This window comes from Larimichthys crocea, chromosome XVIII, assembly GCF_000972845.2.
Source record: "Larimichthys crocea isolate SSNF chromosome XVIII, L_crocea_2.0, whole genome shotgun sequence".
Lineage (NCBI taxonomy): Eukaryota > Metazoa > Chordata > Actinopteri > Sciaenidae > Larimichthys > Larimichthys crocea.
The window spans coordinates 14,815,483-14,839,075 of NC_040028.1; the positions used below are offsets into that span (position 1 = coordinate 14,815,483).

The following is a 23,593-nucleotide window of genomic DNA, read 5'->3' on the forward strand; positions in this document are numbered from 1 at the left end:
TCAAAGGCTATTTGGAAACGGTGCTGGAACAGAAGTAATACATTTGTCAGTGATACACAGAGACAGCTTAGGAAACAATATAGGAAAATGGCCTTAATCTTAAACCTTTCTATCCGGCCGTTCCATGCCTGTCGCCACTGACTCTCTAATCAGAGCTCCTTTCACACAGTGGGAAAGTCAATAACGGCACACAATCAGTAAACAAATTCAGCTATTTCTAAAAAGGCTCTCTGCATTCATTTCAGCTGCTGTAATTTGAATTATTCTAGCGTGTAACACTTAAATTGTGTAAGACAAAGACCGTGTCAGAGTCACTGAAGACAAAGGGAGACCCGGGAAGTGAAGCCTGTCTCAATGAGGGATAGACTGGGAATAATCACATCTGTACATTCACAAAGTAACAGGAGGCAGTGTTCTGAGCAATTACACATATACATTATTTTATTATTATTAACGCTATTGTTGTCGACGGTATAATAAGCAGTGGCAACAGTACATATGCATTTATCATGATATGCATTATTAGAGAGGTCAAACATATACAAAGAACAAAAAGTAAACTTTCAATCTCATTTTATATTTATTAACAACTTACTTACCTCAACTCTACTCGAACTTAATCAAAAGCGGCATTGGGAATCACATTACTATATCATGTGGTGCTTCTTCTGTTTCCAAACTTTCCAAAGGTTTTCCAAACCTCAGAATATGCTACTGATTGTGTGAAGCCTAAACCAGGCACAGACCCTTTCACTCCCCACTTCTATGATTCTCATTTAGGGGAGCCTCCCAGTAGGAATGTGTGGTTTCGTCTGACTGTTATGTTGATCCTGGCACCAACCACACAAGATGCCCTACTTGCAAAGCCATAGCACAACTATGCCCTTTGGTTTTTACGAACAGCTGGTGCTGAAGCTATTCAGCACGGCAAAGTGTTGCCAGTGCAACTTCTTTAGCTCCAGCGTCAAATCTATGAGATAGAATTGCACATAACCGCTTAATGTGATTTGTTGACGGCATGAAATCCTACGAGAGAAATCAACCCTTGACCTGTGACTCACGTGTCATGTGGAAGATGCCGTCACAGGCGCTGATGTGGGACAGGAAGGCGTTTCCCAGGCCTTGGCCGGCATGAGCACCTTTCACCAGGCCGGCAATGTCAACCACATTAAGGAAGGCTGGGACTTTGCTGTAATCCAGGAAGTAAAAGGAAAAGATTTTAAATATTATCAATATCACTGTGACATAAATACAAACTGCACGTATTGTGCTGTAATCCAGTAAGTTTTTACAGCTCTATGTTTGTGAGCTTTAAATTCAAGATACACTCCAGTTATAAAGAACTATAATTTTTTGAGGCTATAGTTTATGATGTCGTTGTCAATTGCATTAGATTGTACTGTGTTTGAAGACCGTTTGTTGATAAAATACCAGATACTCTAGTACAAAACCACCTCAGATTATAGTCTCAAAACAGGCAACAGAGTTTATAATCAAAGATTTTCTATAACAGAAGATAATGCGTCTCTGCCAATGATATAAAATGACATCCACTTCCTGTCCTTTAAGTGGGCGTGGTCCCCTCACCCCTGATCTCCAAACCTTGTTTGAAACTGTTGAGAACATTGTGTGGATGGCTGAAAACAGAGACGGTTCAGAAAGTTATTTAAGTTTTAGTTCAGTTGTTACAGATCATCTTTGGTGAAACAGACCGAACGATTCAGCGCCAACGGAGAGAGGAGAGCTTGTGAGAGTGCGTTGGTGCTTGAGACAGATCTCAAACAAAGTTAATCTTCATTTTAGTGTCAGAATGTTCAGAGGACGTGTGGCCTGTGTAGAATTATGGAGTCCAATACTTACTCCAATTGCTATGGGGCAAAAAGAAATCACTCATAATCTGAGTTTAGGTTAATTTCTCTCTAGTCTCAGGGATAGTGGGAATGGTTAAACACATGTGACACAGATAGGGAAAACAACTCTTCAGTATGGTGTCCCGTTTTATCAGCACAAAACCAGTGTTATGTTATTATATTAAAATACATTTGATGCCCTACAGTTAACAGCATTAGTACAGTGCATGTGGAGGGGACTAACTACAGTGCTCATGCTCATGGTAATTAAGGAACAACATGTCATCCTGTCCAACAGTGTGGCTCATTTATGTGTTGTGGGACAACGATAAATATCTTCAGCACAGAGTCAAAAAGATATATCAGAGGCAATACTTGTTAGCAGGATCAGTTAATTGTTGGTTTTGGTCTTTCCATTGGATTTGTACAATAATAATTATATAGAATATCAGCTGCTCTTAGCGGTAGGTAAGGTGGACACATAGGTATGAAAGAATTGTGTTTCTTGTGCACATGTTTTAATTTTTTTAAGCTGTGGAATCTGTTTTGCCTGCAGTATAGAATATATACAGCAAAAGTAAGACAAGTGTGGCAGTGAGATTCATGCTACTCTTAAAGCAGGAGCTCAGTTCTTGCGACTAAAATTCATACACTGAAATCTTCTACGCTATCCAACATACCAATTCTTGTCAGTCAAAAAAAATATATATGTGTCGCTGTAGTAATTTGGCAGTATAGCACAGCAAATCTGAATTCAACCTGCTCAATAAATGTGTATGATAACCAGATGTTGGAGGTTCAGATGCTTCAGCTTTTTCCTTGGAGCAGGGCAGCAATCATACATCATACAAGAACTGGCAGCTACATGTCAACAACATTGTCATATGTTTTCTCATACCAATAGCAAGAAGACTACAGATCTGAAGTGTGAATAATAGGTGAACGATGAGACCCCATACCTGGCAGGTTTGTGGAATTGGCAGAGGAAATCATAGCGTTCATCTGGAATGGGCACTCTGCTTTCATTTGGGTCAATGGTGCAGAAGGGGAAATTTTCAGCTGCAGCCTGACTCTTTGTCAGCACGTTGAAAAAGGTTGACTTCCTGAAAATAAAAACAGCAGTGAGGCCAATCCATCTAAAAGTGCCGGTGTGCAGACCCCGATGGTTCGATAATATGATCCTGAAACACTTCAATAAATTATGCAAGATTTGCTTTTTTTGTTTGTTTGTTTTGTTTCTTGCACAATAAAGAAAAAGGAAAAGGTTTTTCTAATAGATTGAATATTTGAGAACTTGAATCAAAAATGCTACGCCCAATTACAAGGTCAGATAATCCCATAATGGATCAATTGTACATGGAATCGAGGGGCAAATTACATTTTCTGATAGATCTCAGTCGTTGAACAGGATCAGCCAAACGCCGCCCCATGTTGTGATCAGTGAGAGATTTATTTTCTATGGCACAAGCAGCTCGAGTGTACTTCAAAATCTACAGACAATGGCAAGTGTCTAAGAGTAATAATGGCATGGCAGTTAACTATAATCCAGGACTTTCCATCTTTATCCCCTCACTCGGTGCTTCACATTGAAATGATTGTTTGCTAAGTCCCTATAGGCAAGAAATTGCTCAAGATTGCTAAAGGGTGGACATTAATTCCTTATATAAAACTAGACTGTTTCTCTAACATACTCGAAGGGCATTCTTGGGTCACCTTGGGAGAAAAAACAGAAAAGACAATCCAGTCACACTATAACCATCACCAGGTGTAAAAATCTTCTTAATAACATGAATAATTATAGCGAATCATTTACTAAAATGGAAAATCAAGCTTAATATGCTGGTCAGTACTGGAGAATGTGGTGTGCAGGCAGACTTTAGTGTGTTTTTCCACTGGTGGGCAGTGGAAAATCCTCACAGGGAGGTAAGACATATAAGACATATACAAAATTAGTATTGTGTAGTTCATAAAGACCCATCATGTGACTGAGGTTACATGCTCTCGTCATGTGATGACAAATGTGCAAACTCCAACTGCTGCTGACTTGGAAAGAGGAGCAGGTGAAATCTCCAAAAGGGGCAGGTGAGTGGATCTTGAGTTGAAATTAATTTGCCAATTCACCATTTTTTTTTTTTCCAGTTAAAAATCAAGGTGATCATCTTCAACTCAAAAGTTACAAACACGCTTTGATTTAATTTCAAGCTTCAACAAATTATATTAACACTTTGATCCCTGGACTCTGTTAACATTAAAGCACACTTTGTAGCTAAAGATGTTTCTTACATCTCACTAATGTTTTTTTTTTTATTCTTGGCAAATATATAATTTAATATTAATATATAAATGAAGGGTCCCTTTGGTTGCCGTATATATTTCGCTGTCATAGCCTGCTATTGTTTGAGTCATGCCTCCTGGAAGATCCCAGAGCGAATCTTGGCCAACAAACAAACAAACAAACAATGGCAATGAGTTTCTAAAATTTGTAATTACAGGGTTGATGGAATACTATAAAGTGGAACAATTAGTTACTCTTAATTAATGTTGTTTTTTTTTCACCACACAACAATTCATTAACTCTGCAGTTATGGATGGTAGTCAATAATAAACAGTTGTGGCCTGAAATCAAAGTCTATCCAGCCTTCTAACAGAGAGTAGGGGGTAAAGAGAAGGATTTCATTTGGTAAATTAGGAAGCTGAATACGAAATTAAGGTAGAAGAGAAGCAAAATATGAGGAGGAAGAGAATGGTCCAGTCAATTAATTTCTTCATCTGGGGTCAGAGTGCAGGATCAGCTGCCTACAGTCAACTTCCATGACTCTTGTTATGGTTGATATTTGTATTATTGCATATCAGACGGTTCTATATTCTTTGTTTTTCTGGTTGAATGGCTCGTTAATTTGAATCATCTTGGTTATCCTCATGCGAGCTGCCTAATTCAGTTTCATGATGACGCTGTTAGATAGATCTATCTGAATAAATGAAAGAAATGTAGGCTAGCTAATGAGCTAACATAAGAAAAAGAGTTTCATATGTCTGCGGAAAATACAGCATACACACACACACACACACACACACACACACACACACACACACACACACACACACACAGTATATTGTCCCATATAGAAAAATGGGAAAATACGAGCATATTAACTTATTAAGCATATTAAATTGGGCTTTTGGGACCTTTAAGTTAATAGAGATTCACAAGATTCAAGAAGTTAATTATCTAGAGATGAATTCTTCACTCTGGCTTGTTAATTTACGTCTGCTACATACACAGAGACATGACAGGGGAGTTTCATGAGGCAGACTGCGCTGATGCACTAGGCAAAATGCAGTTACCCATTAAATTCAGTCGAGGTGACCTGGAAGAGAGTTTTAAGAATGACTTGAGGCATCTAGGCCCTATATACTGTAAAGTATGTCCAATAAGGGGTTAAACATGGACAACACTAACTTATCCGTGCCTTTAAAGCAGAGAGAATGGCAGTAAATAGAACATGTGCTACAGTGTGAGTGTAGAAATAGCTGGAAGGTTGGCCGAAAACGCACTCATCAAGTTTCCCATGTGTGTGAAGAACGGTCAGTGACGCCCAACTAACAGCAGGCTGGCATCTGAACGCGGTTCATTCATGAAAAATCCATAGGAGGTTTGACAAGTTGTACTTTGACACAAATGTGGTATGGCAGGCCACAACCTCAATGAGTTCTACTTCTTACACCAGGAAGAAATTGTGGTTTTTGCTGGGGTAAGAAATGAAAACACTCCAGAGTTGGATCTTTGTGCAATAAGCTCCAAAATGTAGAAAAACAGCTAAGACCTACTAGATGTGTGAATCTATACAGAGTGCTTATTCTCCATTATCTATATCAAGTGTCTAAATATATAATTTAATAAGTCCTGTGGCTTCAACTTCACTGACATTCTGGATGGTAACTGGATAATGTCACCAACGTTATGGGCCTTTCGGTTTCCAGGTCTTGCCAAACTTTCTCGGCTACTTGAAAATAACAGTTCTCTTGGAAATGATTCAAATGTTGTTTTTTTTGAAAACCTGTCAGCTGAGCAGAGGATAACCTGTTCAGATCACTGTGGCTCAAAGACGGGTGGCGAGGGTGGGGTGGGGGCTTCAGGAAAGTCATGTAGGTTCTGCCCTGTGATTATGCTCTGTCACGGATGTTGCTGAAGGTCTTGGTAAGATGCTGACAAGGTGGATTTGTCTGATCAGGTTTGACACGCAGACAGTGTGTCAACCTCCTAGCACACGCTGTGGTCATGTAGTACACATTCCTGTCAAGTTGTCCACCTCACCAACAGAAATCTCTCGGGGACTCTTTGCTTCTCCATTTGTCATGAAACACCTTCGTGTTTCTGACAAATGTTCGTGTTAATGCACAATCACGTGTCCTGATGCTGATCAACAAGACTTCTACGTAGTCCCCCTTTTTCTGTATCTTTTAGTGGTTTATCCTGAGGGTAGCATCTCTAAAGTTTCCTCCTCATGCACATCCTAACCACTAACATCATACACACACCCTCCTACTCTCCTCCTATAACAAACAGCGCCATTGTTGGAGAAGAGACAGGATCTGAGACATCCTGCAACTTCAAAAAAATGATTAAGAACAACTGACTACACTTACAAGACTCGATCGGTTTAAGCCTGCATTCTTTTAGCTCATTGTGCTTTAGGAGTTTTAGGTTAGCCATAAAAAGGTTACGCCATAATTGCAACAGACCAAAGCACTTCTTGCACATTAGAACTGTTCTTGTTTAAAACGACGAGATGACATCAAGAAAAAAAAGAATACATAATGACACAGCAGAGTACTTTTATGATGCTGGACCTTTTTTTTTCAGTGCCATTTAATTCTATATGTTTTTTTTTTCCTGTATCTTAAAAAAAATCATTAGTCTGAAAATGTAGAAAGCTTTTTTTGTCTCGTGAATGATCTCCTACATAATTATTTTCATTAAAAGACCATAGGCGCTGATTGTAAATCAGAGCTGTTTCAATCAACTATGGGCAAATAGCCACACTGACTTCAAAAAATATAAAGTGACACAGTGCAAAGTAGGAAGTTGAAGTGAATTTCATGCAGTTTCCTCAAAAATGTATTGTATCGTAGTCAATGAGGCTCAGGCGGTGAATGTGTCTGTGTGTTCACTTTGTGCTGTGGGGCTGTTTTCTCACTTCAAAGACGTTGCAGGTTGATTTAATTGCTGTGACATTAATGCGATCCGTGACTGTACGTCCCTGTTTATGACTGCACACCTGTCCGGGATGTATCCTGACCTTTGACCAGCGTGTTATGCCATGATGAGTGATAAGTGGGTATTTAAAAAAGGAAAAGAGAAATGAGGTTTGTTAATGATTTCATTCACGTGGCAGCTTAATTTGTGCCTGCTGTCATAGAGTTGTATTCAGATGTAGATGGATCGTGACACATCCTCATCAATAAGATGTCACACAGAATTAAGGTATTTTCCCTCGTTGAAAACAAACCGCTGCAATCAGCAAATCCACGCCTATAAATTCAAGGATACAGAATATATGCTCTTTATATATGGTGTAAAAAGACCAGAACTTTATTTTACTTTTATTTTGATATGCGACAACTCTTTAAAGCCACATTTACCCGAAATTATGACGTGTATCTGCTATAACACAATAAAAAATATGTAATGTTTGAAGCATTTTGTAAAGGTTATATAGAGAAAAAGAAAGAGCTCTTGTGGGATAGTGGCTTCAGACACTTAACACCCTGAGGAACAGGTTGTTAAGGACCACTCTGATATTTTCCACGAGCACTCATCTAAGGAGCAGCAGCTTTTTTTATGGCTTCCTGGCTAAAATGCAGCACATCATGCTCAATGTTATTGTGCTTCTTTCAATATAAAGTGTGGTGTGCACATGGTGTGAAAGCTACTTCCAAAACTTGAGTAACTTTGCCAAAAAAAAAATGTAATTACAGTTGTCTTTGTATCTAAACTCTACTCTTGGCTCTTGCATTCTACTGTACTCATCTTACAGTAGTGCCTTACATGCATTTATATTTATGGCATCATGGAAGGCAGACATGGCTCAGATGTGGACAGAGCACATGCTGGTGTGAATGGTGAGAAGGCAGCACTATCTTTTTAAATAAAAACCTTGTACTTACCCAACATTGGGCAGACCAACAACTCCTATTTTCAATGAGGTGCCAAACCTTCCAATGAGCGGTGGTGGCTTTGATGCATCATCTCCCTTTCCCTGATAAAGACAACGTGCAAATGTCTGCAGTCAGTACAAGCCCGTGCCATTACATAATCTGCAATACATGCCAGTTTTTTTGAATGTGGAGCTATTCCCTCGTAAAAGTGCACCTTCTTTGGAGCCATTTCCCACGATTAAGTTTTTGCTGACTTCCACAACAGCTCACGAACTCAGAGAAAAAGACACATTCATTCAGACAGAAAAAAAAAAACGTGCTAAGCTAAGTCCTCGTATGAAACCAGTCGACTGGCTCGCTCCTTGGCGCTCAAAATAGAACATGTAGCCTCTGGAAATGAAAGTTGACACTGTGAGCTGGCAAGCTGACCTGTACTTCCAAATTTAGCTGTCGATACTATCAATGCAGGTTGATGAGCTGCTGTGAGATCAATCTTGCATACAACTGTTAGTTGAAAAAGTGTGTATTGAAAGCATAGTTAATCTTTACCAGAGGCTTGACTGTGTTGTCAGCGGCTGCCTGCTTTCTATTAACATTTGAATCATCTGTCTCGACAGTCGTCTAACTGAAGACATCCACGGGTTGCGTCCCTGTACTGACAGGTCCAAGCAATTTTGCCATTTCTCCTTCCCTTTATATCTTATTGACTTCTACAGAAAATCCTTATTGTCGAGCAGTGCACTTAAATGTATATCAGTTCTATTTTCTTTGCTCTGCTCTGTATTTACCTGCCACCAAAGTAAACAGTGACCTGGCCAGCCTTAAAGTGCAAGTAATAAAAGAAACTAATGGGCAACAGAAGACGAGACACAGCCATTTAAAGCCACCCCCAAAAAAAAATACTGATTTTTTTATCATTCATTTGCATTTTTACAAGAGAACAAAATAAATGTTACAACTCAAAAATCTTGTGCCCACTTTTTCTTTTTAATGAGCTTCCCCTGATCTACCATGATACAAGTGTAATCATCAGACAACAATGTGCAGCTTCAGCACCATCAGAAACAAAGTGTAGCATCCTTGCACTCATAGTTTTCCTCCAACCCCCTTTTTGACACAAGCAGGTGTAGCCACATGAGCGCACGAAATTACAACAATTAGTTAAATGTCCTCAAATAAACTTCCCTCAGCAGAAATACAAATTAAAGCACACAGGGGCACAACCAAAAAAAAACAAAAAAACATCGCCCAATCCAGCAGCCTGTCTGGTTTAACATGCAGAAAATGAGGCTCTAATAATCTGGATTTGAGGCAAGTGAGGCTGGCTTTGTAGAAAGAATTTAAATGAATAGGTCTGAATTAATCATTTATCTTTTGTTGATGGATGCACCCCCACTTAGACTCATCACAATAGACGCAGAGCGTTTTGTTCGACCAAATAAATCATTCCCATTGTTTAAGGTACATTGATCAATCTAATGGCTTGTAATAGGCTCCTAATTGCCACAGAGAAGTGCACCCGAATGGAGTCCAGAATTACAGATTCAACTCAAAATTCCCCCTTGAATGACAAGGCAAGATCATGTTCTCTCCTTTTGTCCCAAGTAAACACCATCTGAAAAATCACTTGTTTTATTATCACTGTGACAAATACATTTCCCTTCATATAAAATTAAATCAAAGTATAGAAAAGGGAAAGTATATTTACTGGTGCATAAAGACTCTTTGATTCTTATGTAGATTTCTTTGTTAGGGCATCATTATTCCAAATGTGAACGGCCACACAGCTCCTTATTAAGATATAACACAAATAATCATGTATACAAGAATATTTACATTTGAACAAGCTGTAATATAAATGTATTGTTGCTAAATCTGGTGGATTTTTATTTTATATTTTGGAAAAAATTGAAGCTGTAATTAAAATCTATCACATCTATTGTCTGATTTTTTCCTTTTATTGTGAAAGTATCATGAAAAAGGAAAAAATGTCCTTACACGTTCATTTAACGCTCATATTAATCTGACTTCTACGGCGACAATCAACTTTGTTTATGTAGAATAGAAATTTAATACTGTTTAACAGCACTCTGCCAAATTGTCATGATTGCAAAAAATGATTCCATTTTCTTGGCAGCGCTCAGTATTTGATGAGACTGATTTTTTTTTTTTATTCGCCTTTTCCAAAGGTGGGGTTTTAAAGCAGGGAAGGGAGGAAAAAAAAAGAGAGAGGAGTATTTGAACAAATTGCGCCTGTGTTGACTGGCAGCATTCACACTCTATAATGGAGCATTATTTGCCCATTTTGAATACTGTAATGCACATCTATCGGTCAAGCCTTTTCTGTGGAAAATTGCTTTAACTTTTAAAAAAAAGGGGGATGATGATTCACGTCAGAGCAATTTTACATTATGCCATTATGCCTGGGCTTTTTTTCTTCTTCTTTTAAACAAGATATGGACTATGTCGGCTTATTGCATTGTGATATTAAAAATAATAAAGAGTTAAAGGAGGGGTGGGAAAAAAAATGTTGAAAATACGACATCCACTTAATTGTCCGCGATTGAATCAAATGAGTGATTAAGCTGGTGTTACATTTTATTCCTCAGCTGCACAGACAGGCACCGTGCCTCCTGTTAAGTCGCTTTAATGTTGATGACTGGCGGCCTTACAGCAGGTATCCCGCGGATGCTGAAACTTTTTTTTTTCCGCCTATAAAATACTTTTAATAAAAAAAAACACACACATCTACAACACGCGCTGATAAAGCAAGCTGTCATTTTTAATTGACCCCTCACCTGAGCCCCCCCTCCCCCCTCCCTCAACAAGTAAGCAGGGGTGGAGGGGGAGGAGGGGGACGACACGGCCGCGCGCGGACACGGGGAAAAAACACGCACGAGCGCAGACGCGCGTCAGATTTAGTCTGGAAGTAAACAAACTGTCTGTTACTTGATCAATTCCTGATCCTGATTTGTTTTTCTTCTTCTTCTTCATGAAGACCGTACTCATAAATGATCTAAGAAGCGGTTAGAGACCATGAGCTCTGTCAGCGCTGTCAGGCCTGTTCCTGGACTTCTTCACTAAACTTAATCCATCTGTGATTTTTCCAAAATGAAAAAGAAAAGAAAAAGAAATGTAAGACAGAGCCCATGCAGTGTAGCACCAGTTGTTTCCAACCACCCCCCCTCTCTCTCCGTGCATGAAGTGTGCCTAACGCACGGATAGCAGCGCGCACAACAACAGTTTGGATAAAGCCATCAGCGACGACTCACATTGTTCAGGATACTATGTGCTTAAATAGCCACTATTCCTCAATGACGTGTTGCGCATGATCTGGATATTGAAAAATCTCAACTACACACACAGTGTCACCCACAATCCACAAACGCGTTAAAAATGACCGAAACGCTTACCTCTCGGAGAACTGACGTGTGAACTCAATTCTGCAATGAAATGAGACATTGAGCCTTCGTGTGAGAATACATAAAAATAACTGTATGCATTAAAAAAAAAAAATAGCAAATCGTGTCTTGTATGACAGTCTGAGCAGAGGCTGCACAACAGATGATTGACGGCGGGGTTTTTGGTGTTTCTGTCTGCGGTCGGGTCTCTCATTGGCTGACTTCATCCCCAACCATGAATGCGGACATTAGATTGGCTGCGCGTCCTCGCCAGCTGTACTTCAAAGAACACGCTCTCTACAACTAGGTAGTGTTGGGAGCTGCGAGCCAAGAAAGAAACCGTGTGACCCGAGTCAAACACGGGGAGCCCGATTCAAATTGGAGCCGTACAGCATTGATATCGCGAACACTCTCATCACAGCACATACCCTGGATATGGCTACGTCTATACTTGGGGTGAGTCTGACTTTTGTATTTATGCGTAAAAGTTGTGCGTAAAGTTATTGCAGCCTGCTTTCCTGCCCGCGTAAACACGTTCGCTTTCAAGTTTGGAGTCACTGTTTATTACAGTTTTATTTACCGTTACTTCACTTGCTTCTGCAGTTATTTGTCAGCATAAATAAACAAAAGAAAGCATCTGGATCTAACTTTGCAGTGTGTTCCACACAGCAGCAGATCAGTCTGAGAAAGTTTGTAAAATGTTAATCGTTGTTGTACCTTGTGTTTCATTACTTGCTTGTTAAAACACGCTTCTCACATCTCTCCAAACACATTTATCAGCCCAAATTATAGCACAATTTTAATAATTACCACTGTTAGTACCTCCCAGTTATCCGAGAACAAAAAATCTTTCAGCAATATTTGTTGCCTGTTTTAAGTCCAACTTTTTTTTTTTTTTTTTTTGTCTGTGTGTTTTCAGGAAGAACCACGGTTTGGAACTACACCTCTAGCTATGCTGGCTGCAACTTGCAACAAAATTGGTAACACCAGTCCTCTTACAACTTTACCTGACTCGAGCGCTTTCTCAAAAGGTGGATTTCATCCGTGGAAAAGATCCTCCTCCAGCTGTAACTTAGGGTCCAGTCTGCCCGGTTTCACAGTAGCAACAAGCCGCGCATCGACAGGACTAACACCGACCAGTGGCACGGGCAACAGCGCCTTTTGCTTAGCCTCCACCTCCCCGACCTCGTCTGCATTTTCCACAGAGTACAGCGGTCTGTTTTCCAACTCCGCCAGCGTCACATCCCAAGAGTCTGGACAGTCAGCTTTTATCTCCAAAGTCCACACATCAGCAGAGACTCTATACCCGCGTGTGGGGATGGCGCATCCGTACGAGTCTTGGTACAAGTCCGGTTTCCACTCGACCATCTCTGGCGATGTTACCAACGGTGCGTCCTCGTGGTGGGATGTCCACACTAACCCCGGGTCGTGGCTCGATGTCCAGAATCCTGCAAGCACCCTCCAAACCTCACTGCACTCCGGGACGCCTCAAGCCATCCACTCCCAGCTGAGTGGCTACAACCCGGACTTCTCCTCGCTGACGCACTCGGCGTTTAGCTCCACTGGAATCAGCCCCTCCGCGTCTCATCTACTGTCCACCAGTCAGCACCTGTTAACACAGGACGGTTTCAAAACAGTCATCCCCACATACACAGACGCTTCTGCCGCCAACGCCATGATTTCTGGGGGCAGTTCAGGAATAAGTAGCTCCTCGAGGTCGTCCAGGCGTTACTCCGGCAGAGCAACATGTGACTGTCCAAACTGCCAGGAGGCTGAGCGGCTTGGACCCGCCGGGGCCAGCCTGCGGAGAAAGGGACTCCACAGCTGCCACATTCCGGGCTGCGGTAAAGTGTATGGAAAGACATCTCACCTCAAAGCGCATTTGAGATGGCACACCGGCGAGCGGCCTTTTGTCTGCAACTGGCTTTTCTGTGGCAAAAGGTTCACTCGGTCCGATGAGCTCCAGAGACACCTCCGCACCCACACCGGCGAGAAAAGGTTTGCTTGCCCGGTATGTAACAAGCGATTTATGAGGAGTGACCATTTGAGCAAGCACATCAAAACGCACACTGCCGGTGGAGGAGGCAAAAAGGGGAGCGACAGTGACACCGACACCAGTAACCTGGAGACACCGAGATCCGAGTCCCCAGAACTTATTTTGGAGGGGGTAAACCCAAGAATCGCTATTAAGGATCCGTCTCCTCAGGATGAGCCCTAATGAAGCTTCACCCCCTCCAAAAAAACATAAAATAAAATAAAGCTAAAAAAAAAATCAAACCAGATTCAAAAACTGCACAGCGTTGAAAACGGGTCTCATTTGACAGACATTAAAAAAAAGGAGAAAATATTTCAAGAAGCGATTGCAAAAAGTCTAAATATATATTCTCCACAGCAGGCGTAGCGAGTATTTCATTCGTAAAAAATCCATCTAAAGAAACACGCAGAGTGATTTACTGTAAAAGGCCTTTTGGGAATTTTTAGGGTCCACTTGAAAAATGAAATGGATTGTTTGCTTAAAAAAAAAAGGGGTGCCCGAAAACCTGTTGAACTTTGGTTGGACAATGTGAGTTACATCTTGTATATTGACGACTAAAAACTATGTGTTCTTTTCATGTAAATGTTTAGGCTATGATTGTTTTATTCGTGTTGGTATCCTGGAAATCAGGGAGTTTACTTTGGACGCACTTTGTGGATAATGTATGTACACACACAGCTTTTTTTCAGCTTTTGGTTTAAGCATTTTATTTCTTTGCTAAAAAAAAAAAATATCTATATATAAATGTTTACCTGTATAAAGTCACACGTATAAGACTTTCATTTTATCGTAATTAAAACATCTTTAAAAAAGGCTGTAATTGTGTGATGTAGATTTTATATTTGTTTATTTGTACTAAATCTGGAAAAAAATAGTTTGATTTAATTTAGGATTTTTATTTTAAAGCGTCAGGTTTTTTTCTTAAATCCACCTATAATACCTTGACTCTGACTCTGTTTCCCCTATGGAATAAATCAATGCTTAATGCCCCGGAAAAAAACATTTCATGCCCAAATGAAAATCTTGTTAAATGGTATTAATTATGACTTGGAGCACATCGCAGCCCCCATGTGTCTTGTATTTGCGATTAGGGATTCGTGTCTTATCAAATATCTAATTAATCTCCGAGACATCTTTTGTTCAGTTTTACTTTATCGGGGGGTTTCCAAAGGGGTTTGATGACAAAAGGTCCCTGAATATTTATTCTAATTGTCCAAATTAACTGCTTTCATTTGCATACCAATCGATGAACCGAGAATAAGGATATGCCTTCCCTCTCTCTCTCTCTCTCGCTTTGCTTGAAACCACGTAGATATTATGGGAACAGTTTTTTAAACTTTAGGAAAAAAGAAAAAGAAAAGAAGGGGCAAAGAGTCACATGCAAATGTTGAATTTAAAATGCTCTTTGCCCGGTGCAGTCAAATGGTGTCTGCATGTTATTTGAATATCAGTGGGCCCCCTGTATTGAAAGGGTTCAAGGATGCTCTCTGACTTCTTTGTGCTTACCCAGTGCAGCGTCCGACTCTCAAAGAAAAAAAAAAAGAGCCGGGGAATAATTACAGCGTGAGTCCAGGACTGGGAATACGTCAGGGAAAAGCATCTTATCCAGACACCCTCTTTTTTTTTTTTTTTTTTTTTTTGTGAAGAGGATGTTAAATTGACCAGAAGGCAATAGAGGGAAATTATTTTCATTTCCTTTTGTGCAACAGCGGCTTCAAGGAAACGGGCCAGATAGTGAAAACTACCAAATTACATCGCCAATTTGAATTTCATCTAAATATAAAACTGGAAGCAACACTTAAATAAAAAGGTTGAAATTTAAAGCGTGTATGCAACATATTTAACAGTTGAAGCAAACTGTTGAGATCATTTTTTTAAAATTAGATCAAATTGTTTTTAAGAGTTTATATTTTGCAGACTAAAAGTAGCAAATAAAATATATAATGTCAGACCTGAAACAGAATGTCAGTAACATGAAGAAAAAATGTCTAATGTTTTAATTTATAATTGTTTTAATTCTAGACGATTTTCCAATTTTAAAATATTCCATCTGCATCAATTAAAATCAAACAGTGCAGCGTTAGTTCATGTGCGCAGCCACAGTTTGCTTTGTTGTGTTTATTTACGAGCTGCAGATTTAAAATTCAGAAATCATATTATTTGTTTTGTTTGTTCGTATCTCACAGCTTCATGGATGACGCACATCGTGTCATGTCTTTCAGGGAAATAGAAAAATTCAGAAAAACCTTTAAAGATTTTTTTTTTAGCATGAGCAAAACTGGAAACATTTGCTGTCATGTGTTCTGAGATTACAGATAATTTAGTGGGAATATGACATCTCACATTTCCATCAGATTCCGGACACACACACATTCATTCATTTCATCCATCGCAAAAAAACGCAGTAAATTTGAGATGATTAAAAAAATTTTAATCAGAAAATAAAAAGTCCAGATTTTTTTTTCTTCAGGATTCAAACAGCCGTCTTTAAAGTATTACAGCGAATGTGGATATTTCCGAAAAGAGAGACAATCCTAATGTGAAGGAAGACAATAATAAAAAAAACGGTCTTTCTTGTGGCCAACTGACCATTAAAATGAGTCCAACATTTTCCCATCAACGGATTACAGCCGCAAATTGCTTCTAATGGTTATCAATTAATTTAGAGCCTTTCATAGTCCAAGAAAACACAAGAGAGCAGCGAGCTATTTTCTGTCCACTGCTTCCCTCTACTGGAGGAAGACAACACAACATCTGCACTTTTAAATAGAGGTCCACTGATCACCGAGAATATTACAGGACAGACACGGCTAAAAACATCTCGTCTAATATTGTAATGCAGGAATTAAAAAACAGAAACACGTCAGCGCTTTCTCTTCCCTCTGTCCTGGCTTCTCTCTCTTCTCTCCCTGCTCCTGCTCCTTCCCATGCCCTCTCTTTCCTTCCTCCCTTCCCTGCTTCTACTCCTCCCATCCGCTGTTCTGCCTCTCCTTCCATCTGTGCCACTTCTGTTCCTCTCTCCGTCTCTGCTGTGACGCCTGTCTTTACCTCTGTCCTCCCTGCCTCTCTCGCGGCTCCTGCTTCTGTCCGAGCCAAGCTTGGAGCTGCTCGGTCTCTGCCTGTCCCTGCTGCTGTCTCTCTTTCTCTCTCGACCTCCCTCCAGCTTGATCTTGTTCTCCGGGCTGCGGTGTCGACTCCTGCTCCTTCCCCTCTCTGTCCCTGTTTGTCTGTAATCTCTCGACTCCTCTTCAGGCCGCTTCTGTCTGGTGTGAGGGCTCGGTGACCTGCTCCTATGAGAGGAGGCCTTTTTCTGACTCTTGACTCGCCGCTCGCTCTTAGAGCTGTTATCCCGACAGGAATCTTTTTTCTTGTTCTTCTTTTTCTTTTGGCTCTTGAACTTTCCACGGCTGTCTGAATCTGAGTCACTGTCACCATCGCTACTACTACTACTACTGCTGCTGCTGCTATTGGAAGAGTCACTCGAGCTCTCGCTACTTTCATGCTTTTTCTTGTGGCTTTTTTTGCTTTTCTTCTTCTTCTGTTTTTTGCTCTTCTTTTTCTTGGCCTTCTGCTTTTCCAGGCGATCGAGTTTTCTGTAAAACAGGAGCACAAACATTCAATTAACCAGGGCCTCAGGATGTTTTAAGGTAGATGTAAAACATAATTCAGATAATATGTCAGCTAACTCGATCAATACGAGGCCTAAAAATACTTAAATCTAATTTGTGCTCAATAATCAAAATGCAGGTCCATTCTTTAAAGCTTTCATACATTACAGTGTAATCCATGCTACGTTTTTTACCTGAGGAGCTTCTGTTTCTGCTTGGTCGTCAGGGACTTCAGAAATTCCACCTCGGGATCCTCCTCTTCCTCGCTCGCAACATATTCCTATAAAATGCACACAGCACGTTGAAACTGAAATAATATAATACAGATAAATACGACACTTGAAGGCACATTAACACCTTAAAATAGATTTTTAAAAAATCAAATGTTCCCGTGACCCTAATAACTGGCTGCATAAACGACACATACCAAAGATATAGTTAGTCTTTTCTCTCTGAAGGTGTCTGTTCGTACTGTATACATCGCTCTGTGTGTGCAAAGATGGGAGTGCGTGACAGACAATTACCTGCGCTAGATCACAAACTGTAGCATTCCGACCAAGGACACATTTTTTCAAGGCAAACCCACTGTTTCGCATCTCCGCCATTAACTCCGAGGGGTGCATCGACGGACCTGTTAGCACAAATCACAGCCTCAGAGTCCCATTGATGTCAAACCATTGCCAGCCACTATCTCCACAGTGGGAATTTCGGGGGCGGCTTTGTTAACAGAATGGGACATCAAATCAACTCACTCCACTTCCGGCTGAGCAAATCATACAATATCATTCTCTGCCAAAGCAGCAGTTAGGGGGAATCAGAATACACAATAATTACATTTTTTTCTCCCGGCACAGGAGGGGGACCATTACAGCACTCCACCATCAACCACCATGCGCTGACTGGACTCTCCCAGGGTAAACATTATTACTTTACAACTCAACTCGCTGATTGCAGAAGTCAGAATCAGCTCAAGCCTGGGCGAGGAAAGATACAGTAGGTGTACCTGCTGCAAAGTGTGTGACAGACTAAAGCTAACCCACTGGCAACAAATATCACAGCACAGATATTCTGACTCCTGAAGGGAAATCTATATTTTCTGGGACCCAGATGTCAGCAGGTAAATGTTTATTTCTCACATACAGAGTATATACACGGTACATTATACATGTATTTATTAATTCAAGTTGTAATACTTATGATTGTGATTTAAATATTAACATGATAAAGTCTGCTGATTTCTTATTTCAATGTTCAAATCAATAACATCTAAATAAAATCTGCGTATGAGATCATCGGAGTTTGATTGCATACGTATCAAAGCATGTGAAAACTTAAATTCATGTTTGGAAAAATGAAGTATGGACTCTACCTGCTGCCTCCTCCGAGGCCACAGAGCTGGCATTGATACCCGAGAGTCCATAGAGAGGACACTCTCTGTCTGTGTTCACGTGGCCCCATTTGTGACATTTGATACATCTCACGTTGCGAACCTGCGAAGTTAACGACAGACATTATTTTGAATTATGTACGCAGAATAATTTAAATAAAACCCACACTTTCTGTATCGTTAAATAACAGATTCACCTAATTATAAGGCAAACTACATTCAGTTAACGTGTTTGACGGCATAATCTACATGCAACCTTTAGTCACAGGTTCTGGTTTAAGTGTGGACGTGTTGCAAGCTCTATAACGAAAGCATGACACATTTTATGTTTTTATTTGTTTGATGTATAGAGACATAACCAGTACTTCACACCCTCGAATGACTGCTTCAGTATGTATATATGTTTGAAATGAATAAAACTCATCACACACCTGGATTCCAAATGGCTGATCCCGAATATTCATGTCATCCTTTGCATACCTACGTGATTAAGGAAGATTAAAGGGTGGAAGAAAAAAATCGAAATGCTTGAAGATGTTGGACAACATGCCATAAATATTGAATTGTGTATAAAAAAAATTAGGTATTCACTTCTCTCGAGGAGCCACCTTCTGCCACTCAAATTTGTACTCTTCTTCCCCTTCCTGAAAAAAAAAACATTTTATTATTTAAACACTTATTTTAAATTAAGCAAGTGTAAATGAAATGGAAACAAATGTACAAATACTTTACCTCATTCTTTTCCTCTTCAGTGCAGAAGACATTTATTTAAAAAAAACAAAAAAAAAACAACAACAACAACAAATGAACAAGTATTAAAATATTATGAATCAAAAAGCTGGTGTCTGAAATTAGTAAAAATACTAAGTCAGGAAGGATCACACTTGCTGCGTACGGATTTACCTTTTGATGCTCCAGGTGGAGCCTCGTACATGAAATTCAGGCCATTTTTAACACGATCATCCCCCATCAACAACCTAGAAGTGAGAAAACAACATGTTGCTCTTCAAAACATTTCTGTGACAATGTCTCACGCGGGAGGAAGTCCTCAAATAAGTCCAATGACCTCTAATAAAAATCTAAAAGATGATTTAATGTGTATGTTTTATGATGATACTAAAAAATAGGTTTGCTCATTCAGAAGGCAGTTTTATAGGAGACACGTGGTTTCGTTCTGTGGCAGTGATCTGGAATATTGATCTGACCTGTTGTTGTACGTGTCCTGCTCCTTCAGGTAGGCCTGCATAAGTTCTTCTTGCTTGGTCTTCTCGAACGTCAGTTTCTGTTCTGCTATCCATACCTGCGGGGTGAAGAGAGAAGGAGGATTACAACACACAGTCTCACATTTCAAACTAATTGACTGGGTGATCTCATTGACCTGTACCCATCCTTCAAATCATATTAGAAAAAAGATGATTTATTGAGTAAAAGGACGATTGATTAGTTGATCAACAGCAGATGGATTGATAAACATTTTGACAATAATTAAACACATCGTGTGCATCAGTTTTCACATGAAAACAACAAACATTTATTGGTTTCAGCTTCTCGGCTGTTAGGATTTATAGAACAAAGTGAATGTCAGAGGAACACCAGTTTGGGCTGTTGTAAATTTTGATGGATATTTTTCACTGACAGTAATTAGTGGTTAAAATATTGTCACATGTAGCTGTAATGCTAATTAATAATAATAAAAAAAGCATGTAAATATTTTGAATGTATTTGTGAGGTCTCAGCTTGTGAGATGTGTCTGAGCAGATTATATATTGTAGCAGAGGCAGCTGAGAGCTTGTTCCTTCACAATTAAAAACATAAACACAGCAAGGAGGCAACAGGCACCCAAATTACATGACACAACCCAAATATGAACAAAAAGCAATGCTTAAAGTATAACTTACAGAGTTGTTATGGTCACAAAGGACTGCCACTGTCACTGATTTTCACTACCTTCATCATCTACAACCTCATTTAACTGTACATAGTTTTTGATTTTTTTAATCTCTATTCTAGGTTTACTGTTTATAATGTTTTCTCTTTGTAAAGCGCTTAACACAGGTTTAAATTCTTAAGCACATGTATTTAACTTCAACTTTATTTGTTTATATAGCACCTTTCATACAGAACTGTAGTCCAGAGTGCTTCACAGAGCAGAAACAGACATAAACAAACAGATCTTTAGGTAAGAGAGCAGTTGCATGAAAGACTAAAGATTAGAAGAAAAGTAAAAAGCATAAAACTACAACAATGAAACAAATAAGAAGAAAGATTAAGACCTATAGGGTAAAAACCATAATGTAAGAACAGCTGCAGTAAAAATGTACTGGATGCTTGAAGCATCCATCCATCCACGTAGAACAAAACACTGAAAGGTTCAGAGGATTTTAATTAGTATGTTTGATTTAAAAACTGAAGGCAACAAAATGTAACGATAGGGTGTGATTACTCACATTATTTTATATATACTGCTGTAACATAAGGAGATTTACTTGAGATTTAAACTATCTCTATTATACTAATGAGTGAAGTAAAGCTAGCTTTAACTGTGCCCAACGTTAGACTAACTTCACCTAAAGCTAAAACCGACTGTGACAACAGTTTAATCCGACACTAACCTGCACACATTAACTTTACCGATGAATCACTAGTGCAACGTTTCCTGTGAAGTTTAATTAGGTTAATTACCAAAGTGATCACGATGCTAAGTAGCGAAAGCTACAAACAGCTAGCAGGCTAACCCGATGCTCGCGCTCACCTTTTTGATATTTGACTTGGACGCAGGATGAAAATCCTTCTTGCACATGAAATTCGCAAATGACTTCCCCATGGCGAACTACCGAGCCCAAAACGCCAAACTGAGCCGGCAGTTAGTGTTTAAATTCAGCTTTTAGCTTTAGCCAAGGAGCCGCGAGCGCTAACTTCCTCTGCGCGTGTAAACAAACGGTCGTCTCGCGGGAAGTTGGTTCTATGTTGGTGTCAACGGTTGGAGCCGTTAAAACCGTTAACACCGATTAATATGCGTTTAATCCATTTTTTAATGCCAAAAATATTAATCTAAGTCGATTAAAATTTAACTTCCAAACATATTAAACAAAAGCGACATTATTTGATTGATTTTGTCGATTAATTAAAGATGCATAAATCATCATCCACACTATGGAAATGACACAAATAAGACACAAATTCCTATATATTGTTATTATTATTTTTTTATCTGATGATAAATGTTAAAATCTAATTACTATTTTTTATTTTTTTAAATATACATGTATATATTTTTATTTATTTTATTATTTAAATAATGTTAAACTACATTAATTAAAAATACTATTTTAAAAATATTTTATTTTTTATTTTTTTAAATAATGTTAAACTACATTAATTAAAATAATACATTTTTTCATTTATTTATTTTTTTTTTTAATAATGTCAAACTACATGAATTAAAATAATACCAGGATTCTCAAGGGTTTACCAATTTCTATCATAATAATCTGAGATTATAAATGCAGATTAAATAAACAAAAATGTGTTTTATATTCTACATCATGTTATTCTGCGTCGAATATAAAACTGACTTCAGCTGGGTCACGTGACGTGCTCGGGTCACAGGACGTGGACTGTGCGCGTCATGCAGCAGAAACAGGAGCGAGAATAGAAACTGACAGTGACAGAGCTCGGTGAGACAAACACAGGTGAGGTTATGTCGATCTAATGGTGAGTATAGTCACCCTGCATGTTGATCTGACTGGCTATAACACTCCTGAAGCACTCACAGTGTATGATCTGACCTGTTCATTAACCAGGACTCATGCAGTTTCTCTTTCTTTCTTTACTCTCAGTAACTTCAAAATGCAGCCTTCCTCCTGTGACACCTTCGTGGCTCTGCCTCCTTCCACTGAGGGACAACGCATCATTTTTGGGAAAAACTCTGACAGGCCTTGTGATGAAGTCCAGGAGGTGGTGTATTTTCCTGCCACAGACCATGCTGCAGGGGAGAAGGTTGAGGTAGGTGACACAGACAGCTTGTTATTGCCCCCCCATGCAACCTTCAATTTCCCCTCACTGCTCATTGGAAGACGTGCCATTAGATAACCATTAACAGCTTTCCTCTGTGTGTCCTCTTGTGAGTAGTGCACATACATAGAGATCGAGCAGGTTGCCCACACGCATGCAGTGGTGTTGAGCAGGCCGGCGTGGCTGTGGGGGGCAGAAATGGGCGCAAATGAGCATCAAGTGTGCATTGGAAACGAGGCGGTGTGGGGCAGAGAGAGTGCTGACGGTGATGAAGCTCTTCTGGGCATGGATCTGGTCAGGTAAGGTTACTGATCTGGTCAGATAAAGCCAGACGTAGATGAAGCAAAACCTAAATCTGTGACTCCCCCCAAAAAATTCCCCAGACTTGGACTTGAGAGAGCCGATACAGCCGAGGGAGCTGTGGATGTTATTACCAAGCTGCTGGAGAAATACGGACAGGGAGGATCTTGCATGGAGGATGAGTCCGGCTTCACCTACCACAACAGCTTCCTCATCTCAGACAGGATGGAGGCATGGCTGCTTGAAACGTCCGGGAGGTACTGGGTGGCAGAGAGAGTGAAAGGTAAGCAGGGAAAGAATGCTTGGCAGTATTATTGGTCATAAATGGGGAAAAAACACAGAGAAGTAGTCTTTGTAAACAGGTCAGTAGTGTTATATACAAACTATGACGAGTAGTGACACAAAGAAAAAAGGAAGGAGCAGAAAAATTGCACTTATCTCCAAAGAGCACTGACATGAGGTGATAATTATTTCATATCCAAAACCTGATTTCTGGCTTTTTATGCATTTATTGATAGTACAGCTGAAGATACAGGAAGCAGGGGGCAGAGAGAGGGGGAGTGACACGCAGTAAATTAGCCGTCCGATGCGGGATTCGAACCGAGGCCAGTTGCAGCGAGGACTATAGCCTCGGCCGCTTAGCCCACTACGCTACCGACCGCCCCAAGGGATGCTTTGATTTTTGCTGAATCAAGCTTGGATCTTTCTGAGGAAGTCTAAAACACATTGCAATCATAGCCCACCAGATTACAGAGAGAATACATAGGTTGATATTATATTGGTTTATCTTGGATATATTGGTGTTGGTGTATATTTTGGCTGAGAGCTACAAAATGCTA

The 23,593-nt window shown here is 39.8% G+C and overlaps 4 protein-coding genes across 5 annotated transcripts in view; 2 read left to right on the forward strand and 2 right to left on the reverse strand.

The window, feature by feature from the left end:
- LOC104924446 (obg-like ATPase 1) overlaps positions 1-11,496 on the reverse strand; it is a 43,324-nt gene extending 31,828 nt beyond the window's left edge. Inside the window, exons 1-4 of one of the 2 annotated variants that reach the window (XM_010737790.3) lie at positions 8,224-8,384; positions 8,019-8,110; positions 2,810-2,953; positions 1,062-1,189 (exon numbers count right to left, since the gene is read on the reverse strand). In XM_010737790.3, coding sequence (XP_010736092.1) covers positions 1,062-1,189; positions 2,810-2,953; positions 8,019-8,110; positions 8,224-8,238 — 379 coding nt within the window. In that variant the 5' untranslated portion in view covers positions 8,239-8,384. Of the gene's footprint in view, positions 1-1,061; positions 1,190-2,809; positions 2,954-8,018; positions 8,111-8,223; positions 8,385-11,422 lie in introns of those variants that run through there. The other variant, XM_019274208.2, reaches the window with a different exon arrangement.
- A 4-nt stretch (positions 11,497-11,500) lies between these two features.
- sp9 (sp9 transcription factor) lies at positions 11,501-16,001 on the forward strand. The gene is made up of 2 exons (XM_010737789.3): positions 11,501-11,866; positions 12,330-16,001. Exons 1-2 carry the CDS (start codon positions 11,846-11,848, stop codon positions 13,626-13,628), a joined length of 1,320 nt encoding a protein of 439 aa, XP_010736091.1. The 5' UTR covers positions 11,501-11,845; the 3' UTR covers positions 13,629-16,001.
- cirsr (corepressor of RBPJ and splicing regulator) lies at positions 15,918-21,397 on the reverse strand. The gene is made up of 10 exons (XM_010737788.3): positions 21,193-21,397; positions 19,646-19,740; positions 19,344-19,417; positions 19,173-19,186; positions 19,032-19,084; positions 18,872-18,920; positions 18,423-18,543; positions 17,578-17,684; positions 17,248-17,333; positions 15,918-17,038 (listed from the first exon to the last, which is right to left on the reverse strand). The coding sequence occupies exons 1-10, from the start codon at positions 21,262-21,264 to the stop codon at positions 16,309-16,311; spliced, it is 1,401 nt and encodes a 466-aa protein (XP_010736090.2). The 5' UTR covers positions 21,265-21,397; the 3' UTR covers positions 15,918-16,308.
- Positions 21,398-22,030: 633 nt separating this feature from the next.
- The window catches only part of scrn3 (secernin 3), an 11,428-nt gene continuing 9,865 nt past the window's right edge, over positions 22,031-23,593 (forward strand). Inside the window, exons 1-4 of the mRNA XM_010737787.3 lie at positions 22,031-22,132; positions 22,280-22,445; positions 22,572-22,753; positions 22,838-23,037. Of these exons, the coding sequence (XP_010736089.2) occupies positions 22,290-22,445; positions 22,572-22,753; positions 22,838-23,037 (538 nt within the window). The 5' untranslated portion in view covers positions 22,031-22,132; positions 22,280-22,289. The remainder of the gene's footprint in view (positions 22,133-22,279; positions 22,446-22,571; positions 22,754-22,837; positions 23,038-23,593) is intronic.